General features: G+C 56.0%; 2 protein-coding genes across 5 annotated transcripts in view; both read left to right on the top strand.

The window, feature by feature from the left end:
- MAPRE3 (microtubule associated protein RP/EB family member 3) overlaps positions 1–9,074 on the top strand; it is a 51,613-nt gene extending 42,539 nt beyond the window's left edge. The window contains exons 1-7 of one of the 3 annotated variants that reach the window (XM_021087722.1): positions 3,499–4,278; positions 4,411–4,538; positions 5,204–5,349; positions 5,949–6,150; positions 7,425–7,579; positions 7,735–7,887; positions 8,132–9,074. In XM_021087722.1, the coding sequence (XP_020943381.1) occupies positions 4,418–4,538; positions 5,204–5,349; positions 5,949–6,150; positions 7,425–7,579; positions 7,735–7,887; positions 8,132–8,200 (846 nt within the window). In that variant the 5' untranslated portion in view covers positions 3,499–4,278; positions 4,411–4,417 and the 3' untranslated portion in view covers positions 8,201–9,074. Of the gene's footprint in view, positions 1–3,498; positions 4,279–4,410; positions 4,539–5,203; positions 5,350–5,948; positions 6,151–7,424; positions 7,580–7,734; positions 7,888–8,131 lie in introns of those variants that run through there. The other 2 variants (XM_021087724.1, XM_021087723.1) reach the window with 2 other exon arrangements.
- TMEM214 (transmembrane protein 214) lies at positions 12,826–23,609 on the top strand. Of its 2 annotated transcripts, XM_005662677.3 has the most exons (17): positions 12,826–13,032; positions 13,909–14,108; positions 14,668–14,818; positions 15,152–15,286; positions 15,797–15,879; positions 16,292–16,397; positions 16,504–16,585; positions 16,861–16,962; positions 17,325–17,466; positions 18,090–18,181; positions 18,452–18,500; positions 18,693–18,806; positions 19,042–19,159; positions 19,673–19,769; positions 19,976–20,144; positions 20,269–20,414; positions 20,625–23,609. In XM_005662677.3, exons 1-17 carry the CDS (start codon positions 12,888–12,890, stop codon positions 20,749–20,751), a joined length of 2,058 nt encoding a protein of 685 aa, XP_005662734.1. In that variant the 5' UTR covers positions 12,826–12,887; the 3' UTR covers positions 20,752–23,609. The 2 variants fall into 2 exon arrangements, with proteins under 2 accessions (XP_005662734.1, XP_020943379.1); XM_021087720.1 differs by having other exon boundaries at positions 12,837–13,032; positions 18,090–18,500.

Genomic DNA, 24,372 nt, shown 5'->3' with positions numbered 1-24,372 from the left:
TCTGCAGGAGAATCTGACGTCCCTCCCTGGTAGAGAACCTCTGGACTGCAAGGAGCAGGTCCGAACCCTTGGCCTGTCCAATCCTATGGAGCCACAGGAAGGCTGCCCTCAGGGAGTTTCAGGGGTCGAGGGTTGAAGACCCTTGAAGCGCAAATGATTTCCGTCAAAAACTGGAGGGTTCGTTTAGATGAGGACAGTGGCTCTGCTTTTCTTCAATAATCAGCGCTTGAAGCTCACACACAATAAATAGGAAAAAAAAAAATCCCTAAAGTGGCTCAGGAACTCCCCGGACCAACCCAAGACCACCCTACACCTCCCAGAACCAGCCCTGACCAGCCCAGACCCTGTACCCCAGAAGCCTAGGGACAGAACAGCACCCAAGGCCTCATTAAGAAATGAGTCCCCAGGCCTGTGGGAGGCCAGTAGCCATTGAAACCCTTTCTCCAGCTCTGCGTGCTCTCTCTTGCCTGACTTCCTGCAGCACTTCCTGTTCCTACAACTCTTTAGGGCATTTGGTTATACTCTTCTCCTGGGTGTTGGTCTCGCCAGTAAAACTAGAAACTCCTTGAGGACGGGGCAAATCTTTTCTCTTTCCGGGAGTCCCTAACTCAATAGTCATCTGAATACAATGACCTTTCCTTGGCCCTAGCCCTCTGCCTCTCTAACCAAGTTTGCTGTCCACCTGCTCCCGCCACGCCTGCTGAGGTTACCGTAGCTGAGACCCCTGGAAACTGGGAAGCACTCTCCTGACCCCAGTCTCTGCAGTTGTTGTTCACTGAGAACTAGTCTAGAACCCAAAAGTGAAGGAAAGAGCCTGCCCATCGAGGAGTTTATAATCAGATGGAAGGGACAGCCACACAAGTGGTTTCGAGAGAACGTGATGGATGCCACGATCGAGTGTGCCCGGGGTGACATGGAAACACAGAGCTGGGCATGTCTCCCTGCACAGGGGCTCCGAGGACGTTTCCTGGAGGACTTGGAGCCCAGCTGGGTCCTGAAGGTTGAGTGGCGGAGGTGAGGGTGCAGGGCAGAGGGGATAGAAGATGATTCCGAAGGAGGAGAGAAAGTCAGGCGATGTCACTCATTCGTTCGACACATTTACTGAATACCTTGTCTGTGACAGGCCTGGAAACACCACTCCTGGCTTCAAGGTGCTTACTGACGAGGAGGGCAGGCATTTCAGCCAGTCCAATGGTTAGTGCCAGGATCAGATTACCAGGCAGTGGCTCCCACCCATTGTGTAAGAAGATGCTCAAGAGCAGTCGAAATTACTCTTGGAAATCTTTGGGATTGTCAGCTTCTGAGTCCTTAGAAGCTCCCAAGACATTAATTTTTGTTTCTCTTGGCTTTTTGGCCCTACCTGGACTCCCTTCCCTGGGCAATGAAGGACAAGGTCTATTTTTTTTTTTTTTTTTTTGTCTTTTGTCTTTTTAGGGCCACTCCAGTGGCATATGGAGGTTTCCAGACTAGAGGTTGAATTGGGGCTGTAGCCGCTGGCCTACACCACAGCCACAGCAGCACCAGATCCAAGCTGCATCTGTGACCTACACCACAGCTCATGGCAATGCCGGATCCTTAACCCACTAATCAAGGCCAGGGATCAAACCTGCGTCCTCATGGATCCTAGTCAGATTCCTTTCTGCTGAGCCATGACGGGAACTCCTGGACAAGGTCTATTTTTTAACAGGGGGAAGGACTAAGAATAAACAAGAGGGCTTTGTAATTTTTTTTCAAAAAAGTATTGAAGTTCAATGCGCTCGTGGAGTTCCCATTGTGGCTCAGTGGAAATGAATCCAACTAGTAACCATGAGGTTGTGGGTTCGATCCCTGGCCTCACTCAGTGGGTTAAGGATCTAGCATTGCTGTGAGCTGTGGTGTAGGTCGCAGACACAGCTCAGATCCTTCATTGCTGTGGCTGTGGTGTAGGCCAGCAGTTTAGCTCCTATTTGACCCCTAGCCTGGGAACCTCCATATGCCGCAGGTGCGACCCCAAAAAAAAAAAAGCAAAAAAGAAAAGTTAAATGTGCTTCTTGTGATTCCATTATATATACTTGGGGTGGGACCATGAGGAATGCCGACCGAGCCTCCTCTCTAAAGCGGCTTCTCTAGTTTGCCTGTGCCTGCAGATCCTCTTGGTCAAGTGCAGACTCTGACTCCGTAGGCTGGGGTGGGGCTCAAGAATTGGAATTTCTAACAAGCTGATGCCCACAGCGCACCAGTGATGCTCCAGGGGCCACAGCTTGAGAACCTCTGGAGCAGAGAATGAGCGGACTTCGGGGGTGGGGGCTGCCTTCCAGACAGAGGGTGAGGAGTTTGTGGCACCCAACTGCTGAATCAAAGTGGGAGATAGGGCTGGAGAGGGAGTTTGATAAGTGGTGGGGTGGGGGGATCACACTATAAGGGCAGATGCCCACAGGAGACTGGCTGTAGTCTTCCTTTAGGAAGACACTTTGCATATTAAACCTAGAGAAGTATTCTTCACTCCAGAAAAATGTACTCTCACGGTTTTTGAAGTATGCAGTTCTTTTGGTCTGTTTTTCCTTTTTTTTTTTTTTTTTTTTTTTTTTTGTCTTTTTGTCTTTTCTAGGGCCACAGCCACAGCACATGGAGGTTCCCAGGCTAGGGGTCCAATAGAGCCATAGCCGCCGGCCTACACCAGAGCCACAGCAATGCAGGATCCGAGCTGTGTCTGCGACCTACACCACAGCTCACTGCAATGCCGGATCCTTAACCCACTGAGCAAAGCCAGGGATTGAACCCTCAACCTCATAGTTCCTAGTTGAATTCGTCAACCATTGAGCCACGACAGGGACTCCTGTTTTTCCATTTCTGATAAAGACCTAGTTACAAGAACTATTTCCCTCTTAACAGTACAAGTCAGCTACAGTGACTGACACCTGACCTCTGCATGGGGATGGGGGGGGAGCACAAGGAAGCACTCGCACCCACTGGCTGGAGGGGGGGGCTCCCCTGCTCAGCTCCAACTGTAGGTTGCTGTGCAGGAACGGAGGCCTTGGGTTGCCAGAAATCCCAGGTTGCTTGTGCCAAACACTCCAACTTTAAAGTAGTGGGCAGTGTGGCATTCCTTGGTGGCTCAGCAGGTTAATGATCTGGCATTGTCACTGCCGTGGCTTGAATCACTGCTGTGGCACAGGTTGGATCCCAGGCCCAGGGAACTTCCACATGCAGTAGGTGTGGCCAAAAATAAATAAATAAACAAACAAACAAATAAATAAATAAAATAAAATATCGGGCACCAATTCAAAAATGTCTCCAACACTGGGAGTGCTGACCAGTTCAAGTCTGCAAGGCACATCCGGCCAATGGGTGTCTTGCTTTTGACTGCTGATTGAACAGGCTTCAACTGGGGAGTGGCAAGGCCAGACTGCTGTCACAGAGTTCCTGACCGCAACGGCGTCCGGGATGGTCTGGGGGAGGGGGAGACTGGGGGCCCGGAAGCCCCTTTGGGAGGCTTCTGCCAGCCTGAGTGAATGGACACAGAACCCCCGAGACAGCAGAAGAGGCCAGGAGCAGAGCACACTGGGGAGGCAGAGATGCTGGACTTGCTGAGTGATCTGCTCTGAGGGTGAGGGAGGGCAGGCTGTCTGGGACCACCCCACAGGTTGCCAACGTGGGTGACTCGGTGCCTGGTGGTGACATTCCCTGGGATAACACATACAGGAATAACAAATACGTGTATTAAGGGGCGTTTCTGGACAAGCAGGATTTAGGTGCCTGTGGTCAGCCAGCAGTCTGCAGGGATGTGGGGTCTGAAGTCAGACCAAATCTGTCTGCTTAAACTATGTGCTTAAAATCCTCTAATGACTTCCCGTGTTTAAACAGAGAGGCCGGACTCCTCCTCGTGGTAAACAAAGCCCTTGGCAACCAGTCCCTTCCAGCCTCATTGCGCCACACTCCAGCCCCAAACCCGCTCCCCGGGCCTACTGAGTCCCGGAATAAGCCCTGCCTTTGTTCCTGCTAGTCCTGGGGCCTGCACTGCCCTTCTGCCCCGTCCCCTGTATGTTGGGCAAGTCCTACCTGTTTCAGGCTGCTCTGAAGCCTGCGCTGACCCTGACAAGCAGAAACCAGCTCTCTCTTCTTTGCGCCGTCCCTGAAGTGTGTGCTGCTGCCCCTGCCCGTCACTCCCTGCACTGGAGGTCTTGCATGTCTGTGCTCCTATGAGGTGGAGAGCACATCTGACTTCCCTGTTCTTAGCCCGGGGCTGGCAGGTGACACAGCAGATGTTTAGAGGGCGAATGAGCGCCCCTGCTCCAGGAGGTAAGCTGCTGGTCTAGAGGAAGGTGCTTCTCGTTTCCCCGGGGACCCTCCAGCTCCGTCCCTCCTTCGGGGGGGCGGAGGTCCAGCGCAAGGCCCCCAGTGGCTGACCTTGCCTTTCTCCCTCCTTGGCAGCTGGGGTATGGCCGTCAATGTGTACTCCACATCCGTGACCAGCGAGAATCTGAGTCGCCATGACATGCTTGCGTGGGTCAACGACTCCCTGCACCTCAACTATACCAAGATAGAACAGCTCTGCTCAGGTGGGAGGCTGGGGATGGGGGGAAAGTGGGCTCTGTGGGGCGGGGGGGGGGGGAGGCAAGGCGGGAGGCAGAACAGCCCCAGCCGCCGACGACTGTGAAGCTTGTCGTTAGGACGGAGGAGGAGAGCTGCAGAGCCCGCACCTGGCGGGCGTGTTTGGAGGAGAAGGAAGGAAACGGGTCTCTGTGGGATGGAAAGAGTAAAGAGCAAAAAGCAGGAGAGGCGCAGAGACGGCTGCTCGAGGGGTGGGCAGTGCAGCCAGGCAGTGAAGCCAGAGGTTACTGAGCGAGGAGGCCCAGTCCGGCCACTCAGTGGTGGGGACAGGAGGGGGTCCAAATCGCAGCTCTTCTTGCGGGGTGACCCTGTGCAAGGCACCCCCGCGCTCTAGGTCTCAGTGTTCCCATCCATAACTGGAGACGACATCGGCTCTCTAACCAGCGCCGCTGTTGGGATTCAGTCCCGTCCATGCAGTGTTTGATGCGGTGCCGGGGCATAACTGCATTGATACAGAGTCACTGCTCTCATTCTTGGGAACTCTGGCCATGTCGATCCCGCCAGCAGGACTGGCCCAGCCCTGGGAACAAGGAGAGAGGAGACGGGGAGGTGCCGGGCAGTAGCCCCCGTGGGCCCGGGGCAGTGAAAGGCAGCCGCCCGTGCTTCTCTGCAGGGGCCGCCTACTGCCAGTTCATGGACATGCTCTTCCCTGGCTGTGTGCACTTGAGGAAGGTGAAGTTCCAGGCCAAGCTAGAGCATGAATACATCCACAACTTCAAGGTGCTGCAAGCAGCTTTCAAGAAGATGGGTGTTGACAAAGTAGGTGCCTGTGCTCTGAGGGGCCCCCGAGGAGCGGTGTGACCCCAGGGAAGAAGATGGCCCGCCAGCCGGGGCAGGAGGGGCTGCTGGGCTCCTTCCAGCTCTCAAGCCGCTCTTCACCCCCGACCCTCCTGGGGGACGTTCCCGCAGCTCAAGGCTCGGTGGGACACCCCACAGCACGTGACATCCCACCCTGACGACATGCCCGTCCCTTCCTCCTCCCTGGACCCGACACCCCAACCCTCAAGGCTCGGTGTACTGCTCCTGTTAAGTTCCTTCTCTGTAGGGCCCAAGAAAAGTCTCTTGGCTCACTCTGCTGCCTGGATGGCCCAGGACCCTGGTCCAGCAGCCCCACCCTTCACGCAGGCAGCAGCAGCAGCAGCGGGCATCTCCCCGCACACACGCCCTCCTGAGCTGGAGGAGCGGGCTGTCTCTGAACCCGTCTGCTCTGGTGCCCGGGGAGGGGGGCAGGTGGAGAAGGTGGAGGGGGGCTGCAGCCCACCGGGGAGGCTTTCCGGAGAGCCACAGCCCGCTCAGCGCGGAAGGCAGCCGTGCAGCAGCAGGAAGTTAAAGTGCTCTGCTTATGTGGTCTATTTCAGATCATTCCTGTAGAGAAATTAGTGAAAGGAAAATTCCAAGATAATTTTGAGTTTATTCAGTGGTTTAAGAAATTCTTTGACGCAAACTATGATGGAAAGGATTACAACCCTCTGCTGGCGCGGCAGGGCCAGGACGTAGCACCACCTCCTAACCCAGGTGATCAGATCTTCAACAAATCCAAGAAACTCATTGGCACAGCAGGTAACGAGCCCGAGCTGGGGGAGGGGGTGTGGGGGGCCGGGCCGGCAGGGCTCCACAGCCAGGAGCGCCCCCCTGGGCCGCCGGCCCGGCCCTGCCAGCCTAGAGAAGCCTGTTATCACGGAGTTCAGATGACGCCGCCTGCTGCCCGCTTAGACCAGGGGGAGTCCCAGGAGGGCAGAGAGGGCTCACAGACTGCCTGCCGCCCGAGGAGAGCCGCCGGCACCAGCCCTGGCCCGGGGTCCTTCCTTCTGTAGCCCAGGCTAACTCGTTTGCCTCGAGATGATGGGCCAGCACGTGGCCCGGTTCCTCCATCGAGGCCTGTCCTGGTGCCAGCCCTATAGACGCTTCCCGCCCCCTGCCCACGGGACGCCCGGGGACAGGAGTTTGCTGAGCTTGAACAATCTCCCCCCCCCCGCCCCCCGTTCCAAAATCCCACAGCCCCAAGTCCTCAAGAGCTGAGTCTCTGGAAATGAAGCTTTGTCTGGGTTCAGGAGAAGGGGAAAGAGCCGCAGGGCCTTTGGTGGGGGAGAGGGTGGGTGAGCGAAGAGAGAGGAGCAGCCCCGCTGCGTCTGAACCCGTCATAGCAGAGCGGCTCCTCTGTGCGCTGCTGCCCGCCTGGGCCTGCCCGCACTCACCTGCTTGCTTTGCACTAGAAGCTCTGTCTTGGGAGCCACGTAGCTGGAAAAGAAGTGGCCGCAGCATGCGGAGTGTGCCGGGGTGGGGAGCTGGGGTCCCCGAGTCAGGCCCATCCTGAGGTGGGGGCCCGAGGCGGGGGCAGGGGTTAGGCTGCCGTTGTCCCCTCCAGCCTTGAGACGGAGGTCGCCCACTGGGAAGGTGGCCGTGGGCTGGGTTTCTGCTAGGAAAGACCCTGCGAGAGCCAGACCTGAGATGCTGTGCCTGCTGCTTTTCCTCAAGCCGCAGCTGTCCGTACAAGGGGGCCCTCCACCCTGGAGCCCCACTCCCCAAACTCTCGCAGGCCCAGTTCCCTTCATCTCCCCCTCAGGCCAGCTCTCTTCCCTCCATGCACCTTCCACCTTCTTTAGCTCCTGCAGTCCCTGCTCCCCCAGGCTTGCCGGGAAGCTGCCCTGCTGCTGTGATGTGTCATGTGGCCGTGGCTTGAGGCCTAGATGTAGATGCCGGTCCTGAGCCTGAGACGAGGGGAGGGCGGGATGCTGCCTTGTGCATGGGCCTGCCCCCGCCGTCACACCAGGCTGTCTTGTGCCACCTGAGCTGTGGGCTCCCCCGGCCCCACCTGACTTCTCCCCTCTGGGCAGTTCCACAGAGGACGTCCCCCACGGGCCCCAAAAACATGCAGACCTCCGGCCGGCTGAGCAACGTGGCTCCACCCTGCATCCTCCGGAAGAATCCTCCATCGGCCCGAAATGGCGGCCATGAGACCGATGCCCAGATTCTTGAGCTCAACCAGCAGGTGAGTGGCGTGGGCAAGGGCAGCCGCCGCCGAGATAGCCCTGCTGCAAAAGCCAGGCCCCCCGGGGCGCCAGGGCCGGGAGGGAGTCGGAGGCGGGGCCTCTGGCTTCAGCTGCACCTTCTCCCCCCCAACCCCCACCCCCACCCCCTGAGCAGCTACTGGATTTGAAGCTGACAGTGGATGGGCTAGAGAAGGAGCGCGACTTCTACTTCAGCAAACTCCGAGACATCGAGCTCATCTGCCAGGAACACGAAAGTGAGAACAGCCCTGTCATCGCGGGCATCATTGGCATCCTCTATGCCACCGAGGTGAGTCCTGCCGGCGCCTGCTGGGCCTCCCCCGTTCCCGCCCGGCCCTAAGACCAGAGGGGCCTTGGAGAACCTGGGCCACTGAGGGCAGCGAGCTGAAGTCCCCGGGGCCAAGGCCGCCCAGAGCACGAGCAGGGGAGGTAGGACGACGAGAACCCGAGAACCCGGGCCCTGGCCCTTCAGGAGGCCACACCCGCAGCCGGGCCGGCCCGGCTCACCGCTGCTCTCCCTTCCCCCACTCCAGGAAGGATTTGCACCCCCTGAGGACGACGAGATCGAGGAACACCAACAGGAAGACCAGGACGAGTACTGAGGGCGGCCCCAGCCCTGGCTGACCGCTCCGCTTCCCGGGCCTCCCCTCCCCGCTCCCACCCCCACATTATAACCCTTTCCTGACAGCCGGTCGGCCGGGTGCTTTGTGTCAGTGCCGCAGCATCGCAGCCTCGGGGAGCCCGGCGAGCAGGGCTTGGGGGGACGGGCCAGGTGAGCCGGCAGAGGCCCCTCCTCCTGCGGCACAGGCCCCGTGGGCGGGCCCCCTGCCCACTCCCCACCCCTATTTATTTCCGTTGTCTCTGTGCTGTGTCGGCCAACACTTCCCAGGGTGTTGCTGCCACCCACCCCAGCCAGCCGCCTGCGCCTCTGACAGCCAGCAGCTGTATATTTGACAAAGTCATTGGTATATTTTTACTTACTGGATTTTCCTTGCACTTTACCTGTTCTTTTCCCAGGGCTGACAGCACGGGCTCCGGGGCAGCGTGCCCGGCTTGGCTTCCCTTCCCCATGGCCGGGGCCATGGCAGGACTCACCGATTCTTATTTATTTTGTCTTTTGACTTCCCAGTAGTTGAGGGAAAGGCTGATGTCAGGAGAGGGAGAGAGGGGGCTGAGGAGGGGGTGCCTTAGGCCCTGGCAGTCAGGGAGAGGGAGGGGAGCATGCGAGGGATGAAAACGGCCTCCTGGCACCAGGCTCGCCCACCCTCGGCCCCCTGCCCCCAGCACTGAAGCCCAGCACTGCCCCAGGCCCCCAGCCACGCCCCCTGCCGCTTGGTTCCTGCCACACAGACTCTGCCTGGCCCCTCCTGTCGGTCTGCCTCCTCTCGGCCCGCCTCCCCTACCCCTGCCCCTCGGGCCACCCAGCCTGCATACGTGTTCACTTTTATTTCAATAAACTTGTGTGGTAAAAGTCCATACCATGTCTCCCGCAACTGAGCCACAGCCTGGGGTGCAGTGCTTTCCCCCCAAGCCACCCCCTCTCCAGAGGCGGTGGCCATGGAGCCCGGTACCACCACCATCCTCCCTCAGGCCCAGCTTCCCCTTAGAGCCCAGCGCTGACCTAGCCCCCATTTCCCAACACCAGGACCGGGGCTTTAAGAGAAGGCACAGAGGCGCCCCGACCCCCAGTCCCTGAAGAGGAACGAAGTTCAGGGCCGTGGCTGAGAGGATGGGCAGCCCAGGGAAGCAACTGCGAGGTCACGGGGCAGCCTGGCGGAGAGGTGCTTTGTTTCCGGCTCCTTTGGGACAGTAAGACTGCATATTGTCCCCCATCCTTGTGGCAGCTCACACACCCCACAGCAGGGATCCAGCTGGGGGGGAGCACAGGCTCCCGTGACAATGCTGCGTGAGTTCGAAGGAGCAAGCAGCTCTAGGCACTGGAGCCCAGAAGGACAGCAGTGTCCAGGCGCTAATGGGAACCAGGAGCCGGGAACTCTGTCCTGTCACCCGCAGAGCCCTGCCTTCCTGGCAGGTGCCCCAGCCAAGGGCCATGACAACCCGTGTCCTTGAGGCCCATCAGGGATGAAGGGCGCTGACACGAATGTGGGTACCAGGCGCATTCACATAGAGCCTGGGTTGTCATCCAGACCACTCCCTCCTTGACCCACGAAGGGACTGAGACCCGCGTGTGATCTGCTCAGGGTGATGGTGATAAATACCTGGACCAGAATTGAGGCCTCCTGACTCATGGTTCAGTGCTCGTCCCCAAAGACCACAGAGATGGGGCCTCCAGAACCTTCCGCTAGCTTCAGACTAGCCCCCTGGTGGTTCCTCAGCATCCGGAGTGTGACCGAGATACTGTTGGGGCGGTGTCTCTTCTACGGCCCTGCTCCGTGAGCCTCCTTCCTGACAGCCACCATTTCTCAAATGACTTGGGTTATAAGCCTGAAATCAGCAAACCACGTCTGTTCATTCCTCCTCCACGTCCTCTCCTCCTCCTCCTCCGTTTGACTCCCGCCCCCACATCCAGAGACTTCTGGCCTCATTCTGTTGTTCTCCTCCAGGAAGGTCCTTGCTTTTATTTATCTTTATGATTTTTAATTCCTGCGCCTAATTTGAAAAGGCTTGTCCTCCATTTTTCCAAGTAGATACATTAAAGGATAAGGCCATTGTTCTGCATCGCCCAACGTTCACCTTCATTCAGGCTGAGACCTCGCCCTGTGGGTGTGGTGGGCAGAATAGCCTCCCCCCCAAGGATGGCCACGTCATAATCCCCCGAACCTGTGGATGGGTTAGGTTACACGGCAAAGGGAAATGACGGTGCAGATGGAATGAAGGTGCTAATCAGTTGACACCTGATTAAAACCGGGAATATCCTGGATTACCAAGGGGGCCCAATGTTATTGCAAAGGTCCATAAAATGGAGGCAGATGAGGGGGCAGGAGGTCAGAGGGATGCCATGTGAGCAGGACTTGACCCCCCTCTTGCTGGTCCTGAAGATGGGGGGATCCAGGAGTGAAGGAACTTGGTCAACTTCTAGATGCTGGGAAAGGCAAGAAACATATTCTCCCCCAGAGCCTCCACAAGGGACCACTGCCCTGTAGACACCATATTTTCGCCCTGGGAGACCCTGACAGACTTCCACCTTCCAGAACTGTAAGACACATTTGTCTTGTCTTAAGTCAGTAAATTTGTAGCTATTTGTTACAGCAGCAACAGGACACTATACAGGAGGTCAAACTGCTTCAATGAACTCTCTTTTGGCCCCTACACGATACCCATCCATCGTCCTTGACCCAGTCTTTTGATTCTCTTCCCTCAAACCCCATGGGTACTTGCCCAAGTGCACCTCCATGGCTCGTGTCTGAGGCTGCTCTTCAAACACCCAGAGCTCAGGGATGGAAAGCACTGCCTCCCCCCAACCTCTGGAACATTTAAGATGGTCAACTACAGTTTTCTGTCTGCACATTTGTCTCCTACACAGGCTTTGAGCTCCTCTCAAGCCAAGTGAGGTGTGTCCTCTAGCTCCAACTAGCACTGTGCTAGGTGCTTAGGTAGAGAAGTTGCTTAGGAAATGCTGCTGCATAAGTAAATGAATGACTTCCATCCCCTAGAGGCCAAGTTACAACAGATGATCTGCCAGACTATTCTAAGGAAAGATAGAAAATAAAGCCCCTCTCCACCCATCTACATCTCTCCACCATAGAGCACCCCCCCTCCATCTTCTTGCCTCTATGGAAGTGCTGTTCTTTTTCTGTGACCATATATGTGACACAGAAGAGGTAGAACAAAGAGCTATCTATCCTCTGTGTGGAGCTAAACCAATGATCTGAAAAAGGGGAACTGATTCATGATCGGCTCAAATATGGTCCTTGGCAAAAGCAGTCCAACTCAGCGCTTCTGACCTGAGGCAAAGTCAGCTATGATCAGGCCTGAAGGAGCTGCAGGGCAGGCAGAAGGAAGCCTCAAGAGCTAGTTATCTCCTGCCTTCCTCCACCCCAACTCACCCTTCATATATCCCCAAGGCCCATGGCATATGAGCTCAGACCCCTTTCCAACCTCATCACCTCCAAAATCCGTTAAGCACCATGACACTAAACTACTTCCAGTCTCTGTGTCCCTGCTGCGTCCCACCTCGAGGCCTTTGTTAAAATCAATAAATCCATATACCTGACCTGTTCTTGCCACTTGTCCTAATCCCCAATCAATGAAAATTCACCCATTTCTCAGGACCCATCTCAAATGCCATCTCCTTTGGGAAACCTTTGCTGATCTCCTTCCTAAGAATTCATCACTCCTTAAGTCATTAGTCCTGTAGTAAATTGGACTCTACTCATTCTTACCATAAGGGCGGGCCTGCCTTGTTCCTCAGGATGGCAGGTGTGAAACTCATGCTTAAATGTAGGAGTGTACATGAAATAGCACATTTCTTTAATTGTGATAAATCACTTCCAGTTCACCTTCCCTCATCCTCAGGCTGGAATGCTTCGTTCTGAGGTCTCACATGACACTGCAAGCATGGCTGTGGGCCCTTCAGCAATAGTGAATGCCTGAGTCATAACCTATTTGGGTGGTTCCTCGGGTCTGGGGCTCTTGAACCCCTCCCTGTCACATCTGGGACGGGGGGCTGACTCTCGCGGTGGGAGTCAGAGCCTTTCCTTTCCACTGCCAGGAAGGGGAGACCCAGCTCTGACTGTCCTGGGCCCCCAGCCTTTGCCCTGCCTCCTGTCAGAAGGCCTCTCCCACTGCCCTCCAAACACTGCCCTCCAAACACTGCCTCTTCCCTCAAGCTCCATTCTCTTCCTTGTACCTTCCTAATGGATTTTTATACCCCATTAAACCCAAAGTTTAACCACTAGCCACAGAAAAACTAGCATTTTCCTATAAGGAAGGAAGCATTTAATCTTCAAACTCTCCGAGGCAACGACGAAGAACTATTTTCATTCCATCCTTCCTGCCCAACTAGAACGGAAAGACAAATAGAAACTGTACATATCCACCGAGTCATCCAGTGCCTTCACACAGCAAGGTCTCAATAAAAACTTTTGAATGTAATAGCCCCTGATTTCAACCTCTTTGCCTGGCTGTTTTTTGCTGCAAGGGAGCCCGGAGGCTGACCCGAGCCCTCGCGAGGGAGAACCCGGCAAATAGAAAAGACTACAAGTCCCAGGCTGCCTTGCGGGTGGCGTCACGCGCCGCGAGGCCCTGCGAGGAGACGTGGCAGAGCGCGACGCGTCCGCACCGGACCGGAAAGCCCAGGGAGGTGGCCGTGGCGGGAGGGTCGGAGCCATGGCGGCCAAGACGGCGGGTGGGGGGCGCTGGGAGGTGGTGAAGAAGGGGCGGCGGCCTGGGGCCGGCGGCAGTGGTAAAGGCGGCGGAGGGGACCGCCGGGCGCTCGGGGAGGCGAACGGAGTGTGGAAGTACGACCTGACCCGTGAGTACCCACCCGCCTGCCGCCCCCGCCGCCGCCCGGCCCCGGGCCTGCCTGCCCGCTGGCTGGTAGAGAGCAGCTACCGGAGCCCAGAGGCTCAAAATAGCCCCGGGCTGCTCGCAGAACGAGCTCTCCTGCCCATCGGTACTTACCAGTTCAGCCGGCGCTACTTGGCGTTGTCTCTTTTAAGCCTCACAAGAGGTAGACAGCGCGAGGGAGGTCGCTGCCTCGCCTGTCAGATGCGTAAACCGAGGCTCAGCGAAGTGTTAGATGCCTTGCCCGGGACCGCAGGTCGGAGGGGACTGCGATTCCGGTCTTCGGACGCTTGGCCGCCTGCACACCCGCCCGCCCAGCTGTTCGCTGGCCCAGCCTAGGCTCTCTGGGCAGGTGTCTGGGAGCTGGGGGGAGACGGCCTGTGCCCCTGTGTTAAGTAACCAGCAGGTCGGGGGTGGGCATGGGGGCTGGGACGCACACTAGGCCCCACAGCGGGGGACGTGACCCACCACACACTCCACACCCACCAAGTATTATTCTAAGTGGTGCCTGTTTCCTCGAAGTCTCCTGGAGGATTGGAGAAAGCTTGCCGCTTGTTGATTATAGAGTTGTCACATCCGAACCACGTGGAACTGGTGTAGAACCAAGATGGAAAAATCCTGACCTCCCAGACTGGTAGCCACTCAGCAAAGAAGCCAGCCCTCTGTATCCGACCCCTCCACCAGTTCTCACATACTCTGATTTCCTAATAAAGAAATGCCTCATCTCTGTGAGAGAGCCCTTGAACTCAAGAGCTGTGATGATCGAAGGGGAAGGGACCACTGTTCCTGGGAGGCCCTCTTGACTCAGGGCTGGTCCCCTTTGTCTGCCTGTCATTACCCCCAGCTCCAATCCAGACGACAAGCACCCTGTATGAGCGGGGCTTTGAGAAAATCATGAAACGGCAGAATAAGGAGCAGGTTCCACCCCCTGCTGTGGAGCCTAAGAAACCGGCCACCAAGAAGCAGACTAAGAAGGGAGCAACCGTCACCAACCAGAACCAGAAGCAGGGCCGCTTTCGCAGCCTGGAGGAGGCGCTGAAAGCTGTGAGTGGGCCGAGACCTTAGGCAGCGAAAGCACAGGGACTTGAGGAGTGAAATGAAAGGAGCAGGAGGGGACGGGCAACTGAGGGCCCTGTGGAATGTGGGACATTGCTGGTTGAGAGGAGCCGGTTCAGGAAAGAATGGAAAGCCTAAGGGCTGCAATGTGTGCACTTGGGATAGACAGAAGGAAGGTTATTGAGAAGCATCCTTTAGTAAGAGGGGAGCTTTGGAAATCTAGGACTACAGGGAGGGTTTAGAAAAACTGCTGGTAGCTCCTCCCCCCAAAGAAGGAGGGTCCTTTCATTTTGCGTCTTGTCTTCTCTTTTCCCCCTTGAACTTGTGAAGGGCTGGAGAGTATAGGCCTTGAGATCCCCAGTTGCAGCTGTCCCGTTCTCTATTTCCTAAAGATCTGGAGGCAGCAAGAGTGCGGCATTCCACGTACTGATGCTGTAAAGCAGAAACTCTGTGTTCTTCCTGCCGCCACCTAGTTCAGCGGTTTCCCCATCTCTCCCCCATTACTCTATACCTACAACTCACCTTGAGGGGCCTGTGTTCCTGGCAGCTGGATGTGGCAGCTCTGCAGAAGGAACTGGACAAGAGCCAGAGCGTGTTCTCTGAGAACCCGTCCGTGTGGTTGAAGGACCTGGCCAGCTATCTCAACTACAAGCTCCAAACGCCCACAAGTGAACCTACCCTAAGCCAGCATACTCACGGTTAGTTCTTCCAACGCCCTCAAGTCCAGGACAAGTTCAGGGAGATTCTGAAAGGGCTGTGTGTGAACATGTTACTTAAGCATTGAGCCCAGTGCCCCCTCCCCGCCCGCTCCCCCCAATTGCCCTCATTTCCATGAGGGTCCCCCCAATTGTTCTGATTTCCATGAGCTGTTCTTGACTTGAAAGTTTCTGGGCCTCACTGAAATAGCGAGGATGCCAACCACAGTGCAGTGACCTCTGCCTCTGCTCCCTGTTCTCAGGGAGCAACCCAGAGCTCTCGGAGCTGGCAGAGGCGTCTGATCTTCGCACTCACATGAGGCCTCTCGCTCCTAGATTATCCCTACAGCCTGGTGAGCCGGGAGCTGCGTGGGATCATCCGAGGGCTACTGGCGAAGGCAGCGGGGTCCCTGGAGCTCTTTTTCGATCACTGTCTGTTCACCATGCTGCAAGAGCTGGATAAGACGCCAGGTGAGAGAGGCCCGGAAGGAATAGCCCAGCCCCATCTTGGGAGCCTACCGCTTTTTCCTGCTTCCAGAGTAGCTGTGTGGTTCTGTTTGCAGTTGAGCGCTCTGTAAATTCCGGCACTCTTTTGAAAAAGGTGGAGGAGGAGTTCCCGTCGTGGTGCAGCGGCAATTAATTCGACTAGGAACCATGAGGTTGCGGGTTTGATCCCTGGCCTCCCTCAGTGGGTTAAGGATCCCGTGTTGCCGTGAGCTATGGTGTAGTTCGCAGACCCGGCTCGGATTTGGCGTTGCTGTGGCTGTGGTGTAGGCGGCGGCTACAGCTCCAATTAGACCCCTAGCCTGGGAACTTCCATATGCCACTGGTGTGGCCCTAAAAAGACCAAAAAAAAAGAAAAAGGCGGAGGAGATTAGGACTCGGTGGGCCTGGGTTCTGGGCTCTTGGCTGTCAAAAGGGAAATTACAGGGGTGGGCTGCGGAGTGGTGTATGGAGGTCTGAGAACAGGTATCCCTCCAGGTGAGTCACTGCATGGTTACCGCATCTGTATCCAGGCCATTTTGCAAGACAAGCCTAAGATTGCCACCACGAATCTGGGCAAGGTGAGCTCAGGGTCCTGGTGGGGACATCAGGAGGTTAGGAGTGGGGAGGCTGGCTGGAATCTACACTGTTGGACCCAACTGAGGGGTCGTGGGCGATCCTGTAAGATGAGTGATGCTAGTGAACACGTTAGCACTTACTGAGCCTGCCTTGTCTATATATGAGGCAGATGGTGCTCTTATTCCCATTTCCTAGCTGACAAGACTGAGTTCAGTAACTTTCCCCGAGTTGGTCACCTAGTAAGCGGCAAGGGTGCTCGAAGGCCAGAGCCCATGCTCTGAATCACCCTGCCACACTACCACACCGCGCCACTGTCCCTCCCTGTTGACGTTCCTCCCTGGCTTTGGGGGTTCTTTGGGGGTGCTCCTGGAGCTTTGCCGTATCCCAACCTGCCTCCCACACCGGTCTCCCCAGTTCCTGGAACTGCTAAGGTCCCACCAGAGCCGACCAGCCAAGTGTCTGACCATCATGTGGGCCCTGGGTCAAGCAGGTTTCGCCAACCTCACCGAAGGACTGAAAGGTAACCAGTGGGGGAGAGAGGGATGGTTTCAGAGCCTCTAGGGTCCTCCGTAACGTGCCCCGTGGGTCCAGGCCTGAGGCTTCCTCCCTGCCCTTTGTCTCCGCAGTGTGGCTGCGGATCATGATGCCTGTGCTGGGCATCAGGTCCCTGTCTCCCTTCGCCATCGCCTACCTGGATCGCCTGCTCCTGTGAGTGTGGGGGGAGCGGCAACGGGGAGGCCCCGGGTGTTCCCAAGTGGCTATTTGAGCAAAATGGGATGCTCTGACCCTGGTTTCCACAGATGTGAGGAAAACCGGGCCCCTTCCTCCCGCCTCAGAACGTGGTGGTGAAGAAAGAAAGGGACGGAGCCACGAGGCGGGGAGTGGGCTCGGGTTTGTGCCCTTTCTCTGGGATGTTGCGCTTAGCTGAGGCCGTGGCCTGGGTGGGTGGTCCCCCGCAAGCCTGTTTCTTTCTTCCCCCGCAGGATGCACCCCAACCTCACCAAGGGCTTTGGTATGATTGGCCCCAAGGACTTCTTCCCGCTTCTGGACTTTGCCTATATGCCCAACAACTCCCTGACTCCCAGGTAGGGCTGCCGTCGGGCACAACCTGCTGTGAAGGATCCCAGCTGAGGGCTAGGAGCGGACAGTATCTTCCTGTCCCTCTTCCTCCAGCCACCGTAGATCTGACCTGCAAGTCCAAGGGATCACTGAACCCCTGGAATTGTGTGGGCCCTCGAGTTTGAGGGGCACGTGGGCATTTTCCTGGGGAGAGAACCCATGACTCAGATTTTCCAAGAAATCGCTGAGTCTAGAAAGATGCAGAACCATTACAAGGCCCTTAGGGACGTCCCTCCTTGGGCAGGGTGTGGATTCTGAGGCCGGCAAAGGGGCACGGCATACATAGCCCTTTAGAGCCCATGCCTGCTTCTCTCAACTCTCACCACAGCCTGCAGGAGCAGCTCTGTCGGCTCTACCCACGACTGAAGGTGCTGGCATTTGGGGCAAAGCCGGAATCCACCCTGCATACCTACTTCCCCTCCTTCCTGTCCAGAGCCACCCCTGGCTGCCCTCCGGAGATGAAGAAAGAGGTGAGGAAACGACGGGAGGCTCCTTTTTCCCTCCCAGGGCTCTGCCACACCAGTCCCTGTCTGCAGGCAAAGGCTCTGCTCCAGGGAGCCCACTTCCCGGGCCTCCCCATAGTGCACCTGTAGCCACCTGCCCCGCTCCCTCATGCTCTGTCCTCAGAAGAGCGGAGCGGAGGCGTTCCCGCTGTGATGCAGCAGGTTCGTGATCCGGCTTGTTTCAGTGGTATTGCCGGTTCGATCCCTGGCCTGGCGCAGTGAGTTAAAGATCCAGTGTGGCTGTGGTGCAACTGCAGCTCTGATTCAGCTCCTGGCCCAGGAACTTCCATATGCTTTGGGTGAAAGCAGAGGGGGGCGGGGGGTGGAGAGTTGAGCTGAAAAGAGGGCACAGTCATCTGGCCGATCTCCGATGTCCTGCCCCTTGCACGCACGTGAACGTTGACCTCAGGACCCCAGCCTCCCCCGTACGTCGTCTCGGAGGTTTCTGAGGCCTGGGCATGATTTCTCCATCCTTTAGGGCGGACGCGTTGCCTGGGTGGCCTCATTTCGGAGAGGGGGTTACCTCCCAGGACTCTACCCGCCACCAGCCCGGGCCCAACAGTCTCTCCCTCCTCCTGTCCCCTGTGCAGCTCCTGAGCAGCCTGACCGAGTGCCTGACGGTGGACCCCCTCAGCACCAGCGTCTGGAGGCAGCTGTACCCCAAGCACCTGCCACAGTCCAGGCAGGTGGTGGTGGTGGGATGGGGGGGTACCTGCTCTGATCCACACAGAAAAGCCTTACCTCGTGCTTCCCAGCATGTCCCTAAAAGCAGAAGGGGAGTGTTCCTCACTGTTCAGGTTCCGCGGGAGTTGCCGTGGGCCTCTAGGAAGCTGCTTCTCTGCGGGTGGGGCGTGGACTCTCGGCCCGAAGGAGCGGGGCCCTCACGGAGGGCAGGAGGATGGGACAGGCCGAGCGGGCCCCCTGATGGAAAGGGCTTGTGCTTTCCCCACAGCCTGCTGCTCGAGCACTTGCTCAAGTCCTGGGAGCGGATTCCCAAGAAGGTGAGTTGCTGGTAGGACGTGGCTGGCTGAGCTTCACCTGGGTTCTGGGTTCGTACCCCTTGGCCCCTGTCCCCGTTGCTGAGAAGGTGCTCCCTCGGCACAGCTGCCCCGGAAAGTGAAACAGTGGAGGCGCGGGGATCCCTCCTGGGCCAAATCTCATGTTCTCAGCACAGACTTTTTCTTGCCCTACAGACACAGAAGTCTTTGCAAGAAACGACTCAGTCCTTCAAGCTTACCAACCAGGATCTGCTGAGGAAGGGCATCGACAGCAACCAGGATGCCATCGCCTGCGACACAGCCTGCACGGTGCCAGCGCTCAGCCCTCCCAACCCCACGCACTGTTCTGTGCCACTGTCTTGGCTCAGCCTGGTTGGGCCTGTAGCACATCACTGCCCCACTTGTCCCTGGAGCTCCCACTACCCCTGAGGCGGTGTGAGCGCCGGATCCTGTCCCTGGAAGGCCTGGCTCGAGGCCTGCCTCGGGAAGCAAGGACCAGCGCCTCGCCTTTCTGACCACTGCTCCCTCCCCGCTCTTCTTCCAGAGTCTGTTGCAGCAGGCACGAGGCTTCCGGCTGCCCTGGGCACGGCTTCTCATGTTGGTGCTGGTCTTTGCCGTAGGTTTCCTGTGCCATGACTTGCGGTCACACAGTTCTTTCCAGGGTAAGCAGGGCTTGGCAGGCAAAGAAGAAAGCACCGGGCTCTCTCTGGGGACACAGCTGGGTGTGGCCCTGCCCTCCCCCAACACACACGATGGAGCAAACACTTCAGCCAGATCTTTCTGTCCGCAGCTGTGGCCTTACTGCTTCACATGGGACTAGTGCTGCGCAGTGTAGAAATGCTTAGGTGTTCACCGTCTCATTTGGGTAGATGTTACCATGTTTTTAACGTCTGAGCAAACCCAGGCTCAGAGAGATGTACCCGATTAGCGTAAGATTAGTCTAAGATTACAGCTGGGAAGGAGACGGGCCCACCCTTAAACCCGAGGCTTGCCGATGCCTAAGTCCAGGGCTCCACCTGGCCGCGCCCTTCCTGCCCCCCGGCCTGCATCCTCCCTCCCAGACCGTGGCCAGCTCTGCCGCACCCCTCACTGGGCCTGCTCTGGGGCCTGAGGGTCTGTCTCCCCAGTCCCCGCCCTCTTCCCCTCCCAGCTCACCTGAGGCCCCCTTTCCTCAGCCTCCCTCTCTGGCCGGTTGCTTCAGTCATCTGGTTTCTTGCCCGCTGGCCAGCAAGCATGTACCAAGATCTACTCCTACAGCCTGCAGGGCTACAGGTGAGCACCGCCTAGGGCTGGGCGGGCAGGGGGAGGAGGTGGGAGAGAGAGGGCTGCCGTGTTCAGGGTGGTGACAGCATTAATGGTCAGTGGGAGGTGATCCACGGCTCTGCTTTCCCAAGGCCTCCCTTAAACCAGCTGTTCTTGAGCCGATTTGCCCAGGGGAACTCAGAGACCTTGTTTCTCCCCTCTGTCTTCTCCTACAGCTGGTTGCAGGAGAGCTTGCCGGCCTGGGGTTCCCACCTGCTGACCACGGCGAGGCCCAGCCTGCAGCTGGCCTGGGCCCACACCAATGCCACGGTCCGCTTCCTTTCTGCCCACTGTGCCTCCCACCTTGCCTGGCTCGGTGACAGCCTCACCAGCCTCTCCCAGAGGGTAAGCCAGAGATGGGGGTCGGAGAAGGCCCGTCTTGCTGGGGCTTCTTGGGAAGATGCAGCCCCACGTGGACTGCTTTCCCCGGGCATTCTAACCCCATCCCTTTTCCATGGTCCTGCTACAGATCCAGCTCCCTGATGCCCTGAACCAGCTGCTCCATTCTCTGAGGGAGCTGCTCCTGTTTCTTTACCAGAACGTCCTACTTCCCATGTGGCACCTGCTGCTTGAGGCCCTGGCCCGCGCCCAGGAGCACTGCCACGAGGCATGCAGGTGAGACCCTTGCCCAGGGCTACGGCAGGTGGCTGTGCCCTATGCCCTTTGTCCAGGGACAGGGCTGCTCTGTTGAGTCGCTCACTCTGCCTGGACCCCCGTTCATCCCTCAGCCCCTTCGGGATGTAGGGCGTGGGTCTGAGCTGCCCCCATGACTTGACGCGGCTGCATATCCCACTTTCAACCTGCGCATGTGTTCTTTCCTCCCAGAGGTGAGGTGACCTGGGACTGCGTGAAGACACAGCTCAGCAAGGCTGCCCACTGGACCTGGCTCTGCCTACAGGACGTCACAGTGGCTTTCTTGGACTGGGCACTTGCCATGATATCCCAGCAGTAGGCCCTGCCTCCCTGGCCACTGGGTTCTGTCAGGAGCAGACTGTCTGAGACTCTGGGAGTAGAAGTGGCACTTTTCGTGGGAGTCTTTGTTCCTTGGTGCCTGAGTTCTGTCTTCTAGGCAAGTGGCTGGCTGCCTCTGCCTCAGTTCTTCCAGCTCTGGTGGCAGCTGATCCCAGAGGTCTCTCAACCTCCTACCCACGATTCCACTGACCACTGCCCTGCCCTGTTGCACAAAACTCCCAGCCTCTGCCCTTGGGAGGCTGGGAGCCTCTCTCGCCTCCTCTCTTGTCTCCTGCTCTCCACTTCCTTCTCTCTCATTCCCAAAGCCTCAAACAGCTCATCTCCAAAGAGGTGGGACTCCAGCCAGTGGCTTCTGCATTCTTCTGAAGAATGATTCCTGCTTCCAGGCTTTGGTCACAGAAGAAAAAAGAAAGGGACCTCCAGAAGAATCCAGAAGAACATGGCAGCACAGTGGGTGGTAGCAGCATCACCTCTACCCACAGTCTGAGTGTGGCTGTCTGTGCGGATGGAGGCCTGAGTGGACAGGCCTCTCACCTCAAAATGCTCAACTTAGGTTCTTCAAGGCCCCTCGCTGCCCCTTCCATCTGGGTCCTGCTTCCTCACTCTCCATTACCCTTCAGCGCTGGGGGTCTCCGCCCTAGTGTTCAGCCTCTGCTGCCAACCCCTACCATCTGTCTGGAGAGCAGAGCCCAGGTAGTCCTGTGCCCCCAGCCTAGGGAACCTTCCAGCAGCCTGTTGAGACAGGATGTAGCATGTGGCCCGTGGGTATGCCTGCTCGGTGGAATAAAGGATGCAGACTTGATTTCTAGCTTTCCTTTGTGCATCTTCGTACAGGAATACCCGTAGGTGTGAACAGGACAGTAGAATGTGGGCACCTGTGTTCTTTGCCCCCCTGCCCTCCTGGAGGTCCCAGGCTCCGGCAAGGAAAGCCCACATCCATCATTCTGAAGTTTGGCCTGTTGAGGGTTCTAGACACACTCTCACATACTGTGTCACTTGTCCCTATGATTCATGTCCCAAGATTTGCCTTGGTGGCTTGAGTATTTTATGCCTGGAAAATTGGGGGAGAGTCTCCTAAGGTCATTCTTGGCCAGCGATCAAGGGCTGTCTTCTTCCTCACCAGGACCTTAATTTATTAATTAGTTCATTTTACAGGCAGTGAGCCTGCAAGACACGAGGCAAGAGTTTATCACCAGAGTCCCTTTAATTTTTGCCTTGAGACTGTAACAACGGGTTTTCAGTTCTCACCTCAAGTTTCATTCCTTGAATGTCGCAAAATTAAGCAGTCCCAGAGGGGCACTGCCCACTCCAGCTTCCTCGAGGTGGTTTCTGCTTCCATCACGAACGCCTGAGAGGACCAGCAAGGTCCTGTGTTAGCACATTGCTCAGAGCCCTGCTCTTCTAAGCGGCAGTGAGCCATGGCCGTTCTGCCCAGAAAAAAAGAAACCACGCCTGGCAAAGACCCGAGTTTAACACTGCTGGGCAAGCGTGTCCACGAGCCCCAGGACATGTTCCATTGCCTCAGTTCTTACCAGAAATGGATGGGCTCAGTGCTTAAGAATCATGACTCCTTGTAACTGGTCTGTATTCAAGGCAAGTTGAAGAAGGGGGGCTGGTGTGAACTTAGGTTGGCACCAGCACAGCAAGAGTAAAATGATGGCATCCTGTCCTGTGATGACAGAGTCCAACCAAAGCTGCTGGACTGAGTTCTCTCGATCCAGCAACTCAGAGCATCTCACTTATAAGTGCTTCATCGGTTTCTAGTGTGTGGATTCTTTTTACCTACTTAGGGTCACTTAATTTCTGACATAGAATCCTGGGATGCAACACTTTTCTTGAACTCAGGTTAACTGGGATTGCCACAGCCTCCCTCAGAAACACGGACACCTTGATGTCACAGTGATTTGACCTGATACTGGAATTGTCAGAATTTGTCCTCTCTCATTAGTCCAGCACTGCACCTGCTGTCCTTTAAAGCCAAACCAAATATCTAGATGCTTCATTTTTGAAGAACTGTCAACAAAGGAATCCAAGCTGAGCCAGTGAGTTGAACTGGTACAAACTGGTAAAGTACAGTCTGATGCTGACAGGCCAGAAGTCATACTGACAGTTGGTGTTACTGGAAGAACACCTCGCAGATCACGTCTAGAAGTTTTAACTTTACTGTTCACATGCAGCTGAAGTTCTGTGGATAACATGCCATCTGACTGACGGGCCATTTGTGATTATTATGTCTTACTAACCTTATGTATTACTGGTTCTTACATGGACTTGTATCACACGATTACAGACACTTTTTCCCCCCATTTTTCTAAGTCTTAAGGCATGTTTTCGGTTTCCTCTGGTTATTTGTACCATCTACAGCTTTAGCTTTAGCACAGGCCAGCTCAATGGGGAGCCTGTCTTACTCTGGCTGCATAACGTGCTGGTCCTGTGGCATCACCAGCCCATTCTCAAATGCCAGCACTCTTAGAGTGGAGTGTTTCCCACAGAGACGGGCATGCCTGCCCTGCCCTATTCCAGAATGACAGACGTTTCAATGGTTGGAGCATTGTAATAGGTCTTATCTCTCCTACAAGAGTTTAAATTTAAGTGTACAGAGTGATTCATCTTTCTTCTACATAAGCTTATAGTTCTGCTCCCAAAAGGACTTGAGGGGACAAAAGATCTTGCCTTTCCCTATGTGGTATTCCATTTTCACTGGTCACTTTCATTGTCCGGACTTGAGGTATAAGAAGGAATTTGGGGATGGGGGGAGCTTTCACCATTCAGGGTATGTGTGAATACTTACTGAATATTGAATATTCTACCTGTTAATAAAAACGCTGAATTCAGACACATTGTTGGATGTGCCCTAGTATAATTTTTTTTTTTTTTTGCTATGCTAGTATACAAGTTACTATTTAGTAAACTATTTATTTATTTGGTCTTTTTTTTAGGGCCACACCCACAGGCGTATGGAAGTTCCCAGGCTAGAGGTCAAATTGGAACTGCAGCTGCTGGCGTACACCACAGCCACAGCAACACTGGATCCGAGCCAAGCAGCATCTGCAACCTACACCACAGCTCACAGAAATGCCAACTCCTTAACCCACCGAGCAAGGTCAGGGATTGAACCTGCGTCCTCATGGATACTAGTCGGGTTTATTACCACCCTGAGAACTCCATCAATAGACTTTGCTTGTTTACAGCTGTTTTAGGTTCACATCAGAAATGGGCAATAAGTACACTCCCTGTGCCCCTGCCCTTGAACCACGTCCCCCACCGTCAGCATTAATGAACCTACACTGACACATCCCTATGACCTGAGGTCGATTTACATTAATCATACTTGGTATCATTTCAATCTTTTTAAATTTGCTTAAGACTCGTTCCCGAATATGTGGACTATACTGGAGAATGTTCCATGTACACTTGAGAAGATTGTGTATTCTGCTGTCGTTGGGTGGAATATTCTGTTTATGTCTGGGAGTTAGTTCTCCTTGGTGTGCTGATCAAGGCCTCCATTTCTTTACTGAGCTGATCAGAAGCACATTCTTGTTAAAGAGCTCTTACAAATCAGTATGAAAAGCACGAAACAGCAATAAAATATGGATGAGAG

Source organism: Sus scrofa, chromosome 3, assembly GCF_000003025.6.
Source record: "Sus scrofa isolate TJ Tabasco breed Duroc chromosome 3, Sscrofa11.1, whole genome shotgun sequence".
In the NCBI taxonomy this organism is placed as follows: domain Eukaryota; kingdom Metazoa; phylum Chordata; class Mammalia; order Artiodactyla; family Suidae; genus Sus; species Sus scrofa.
The sequence above is the reverse complement of the archived record's forward strand: the minus strand, read 5'-3'. Positions and strand labels throughout refer to the sequence as shown.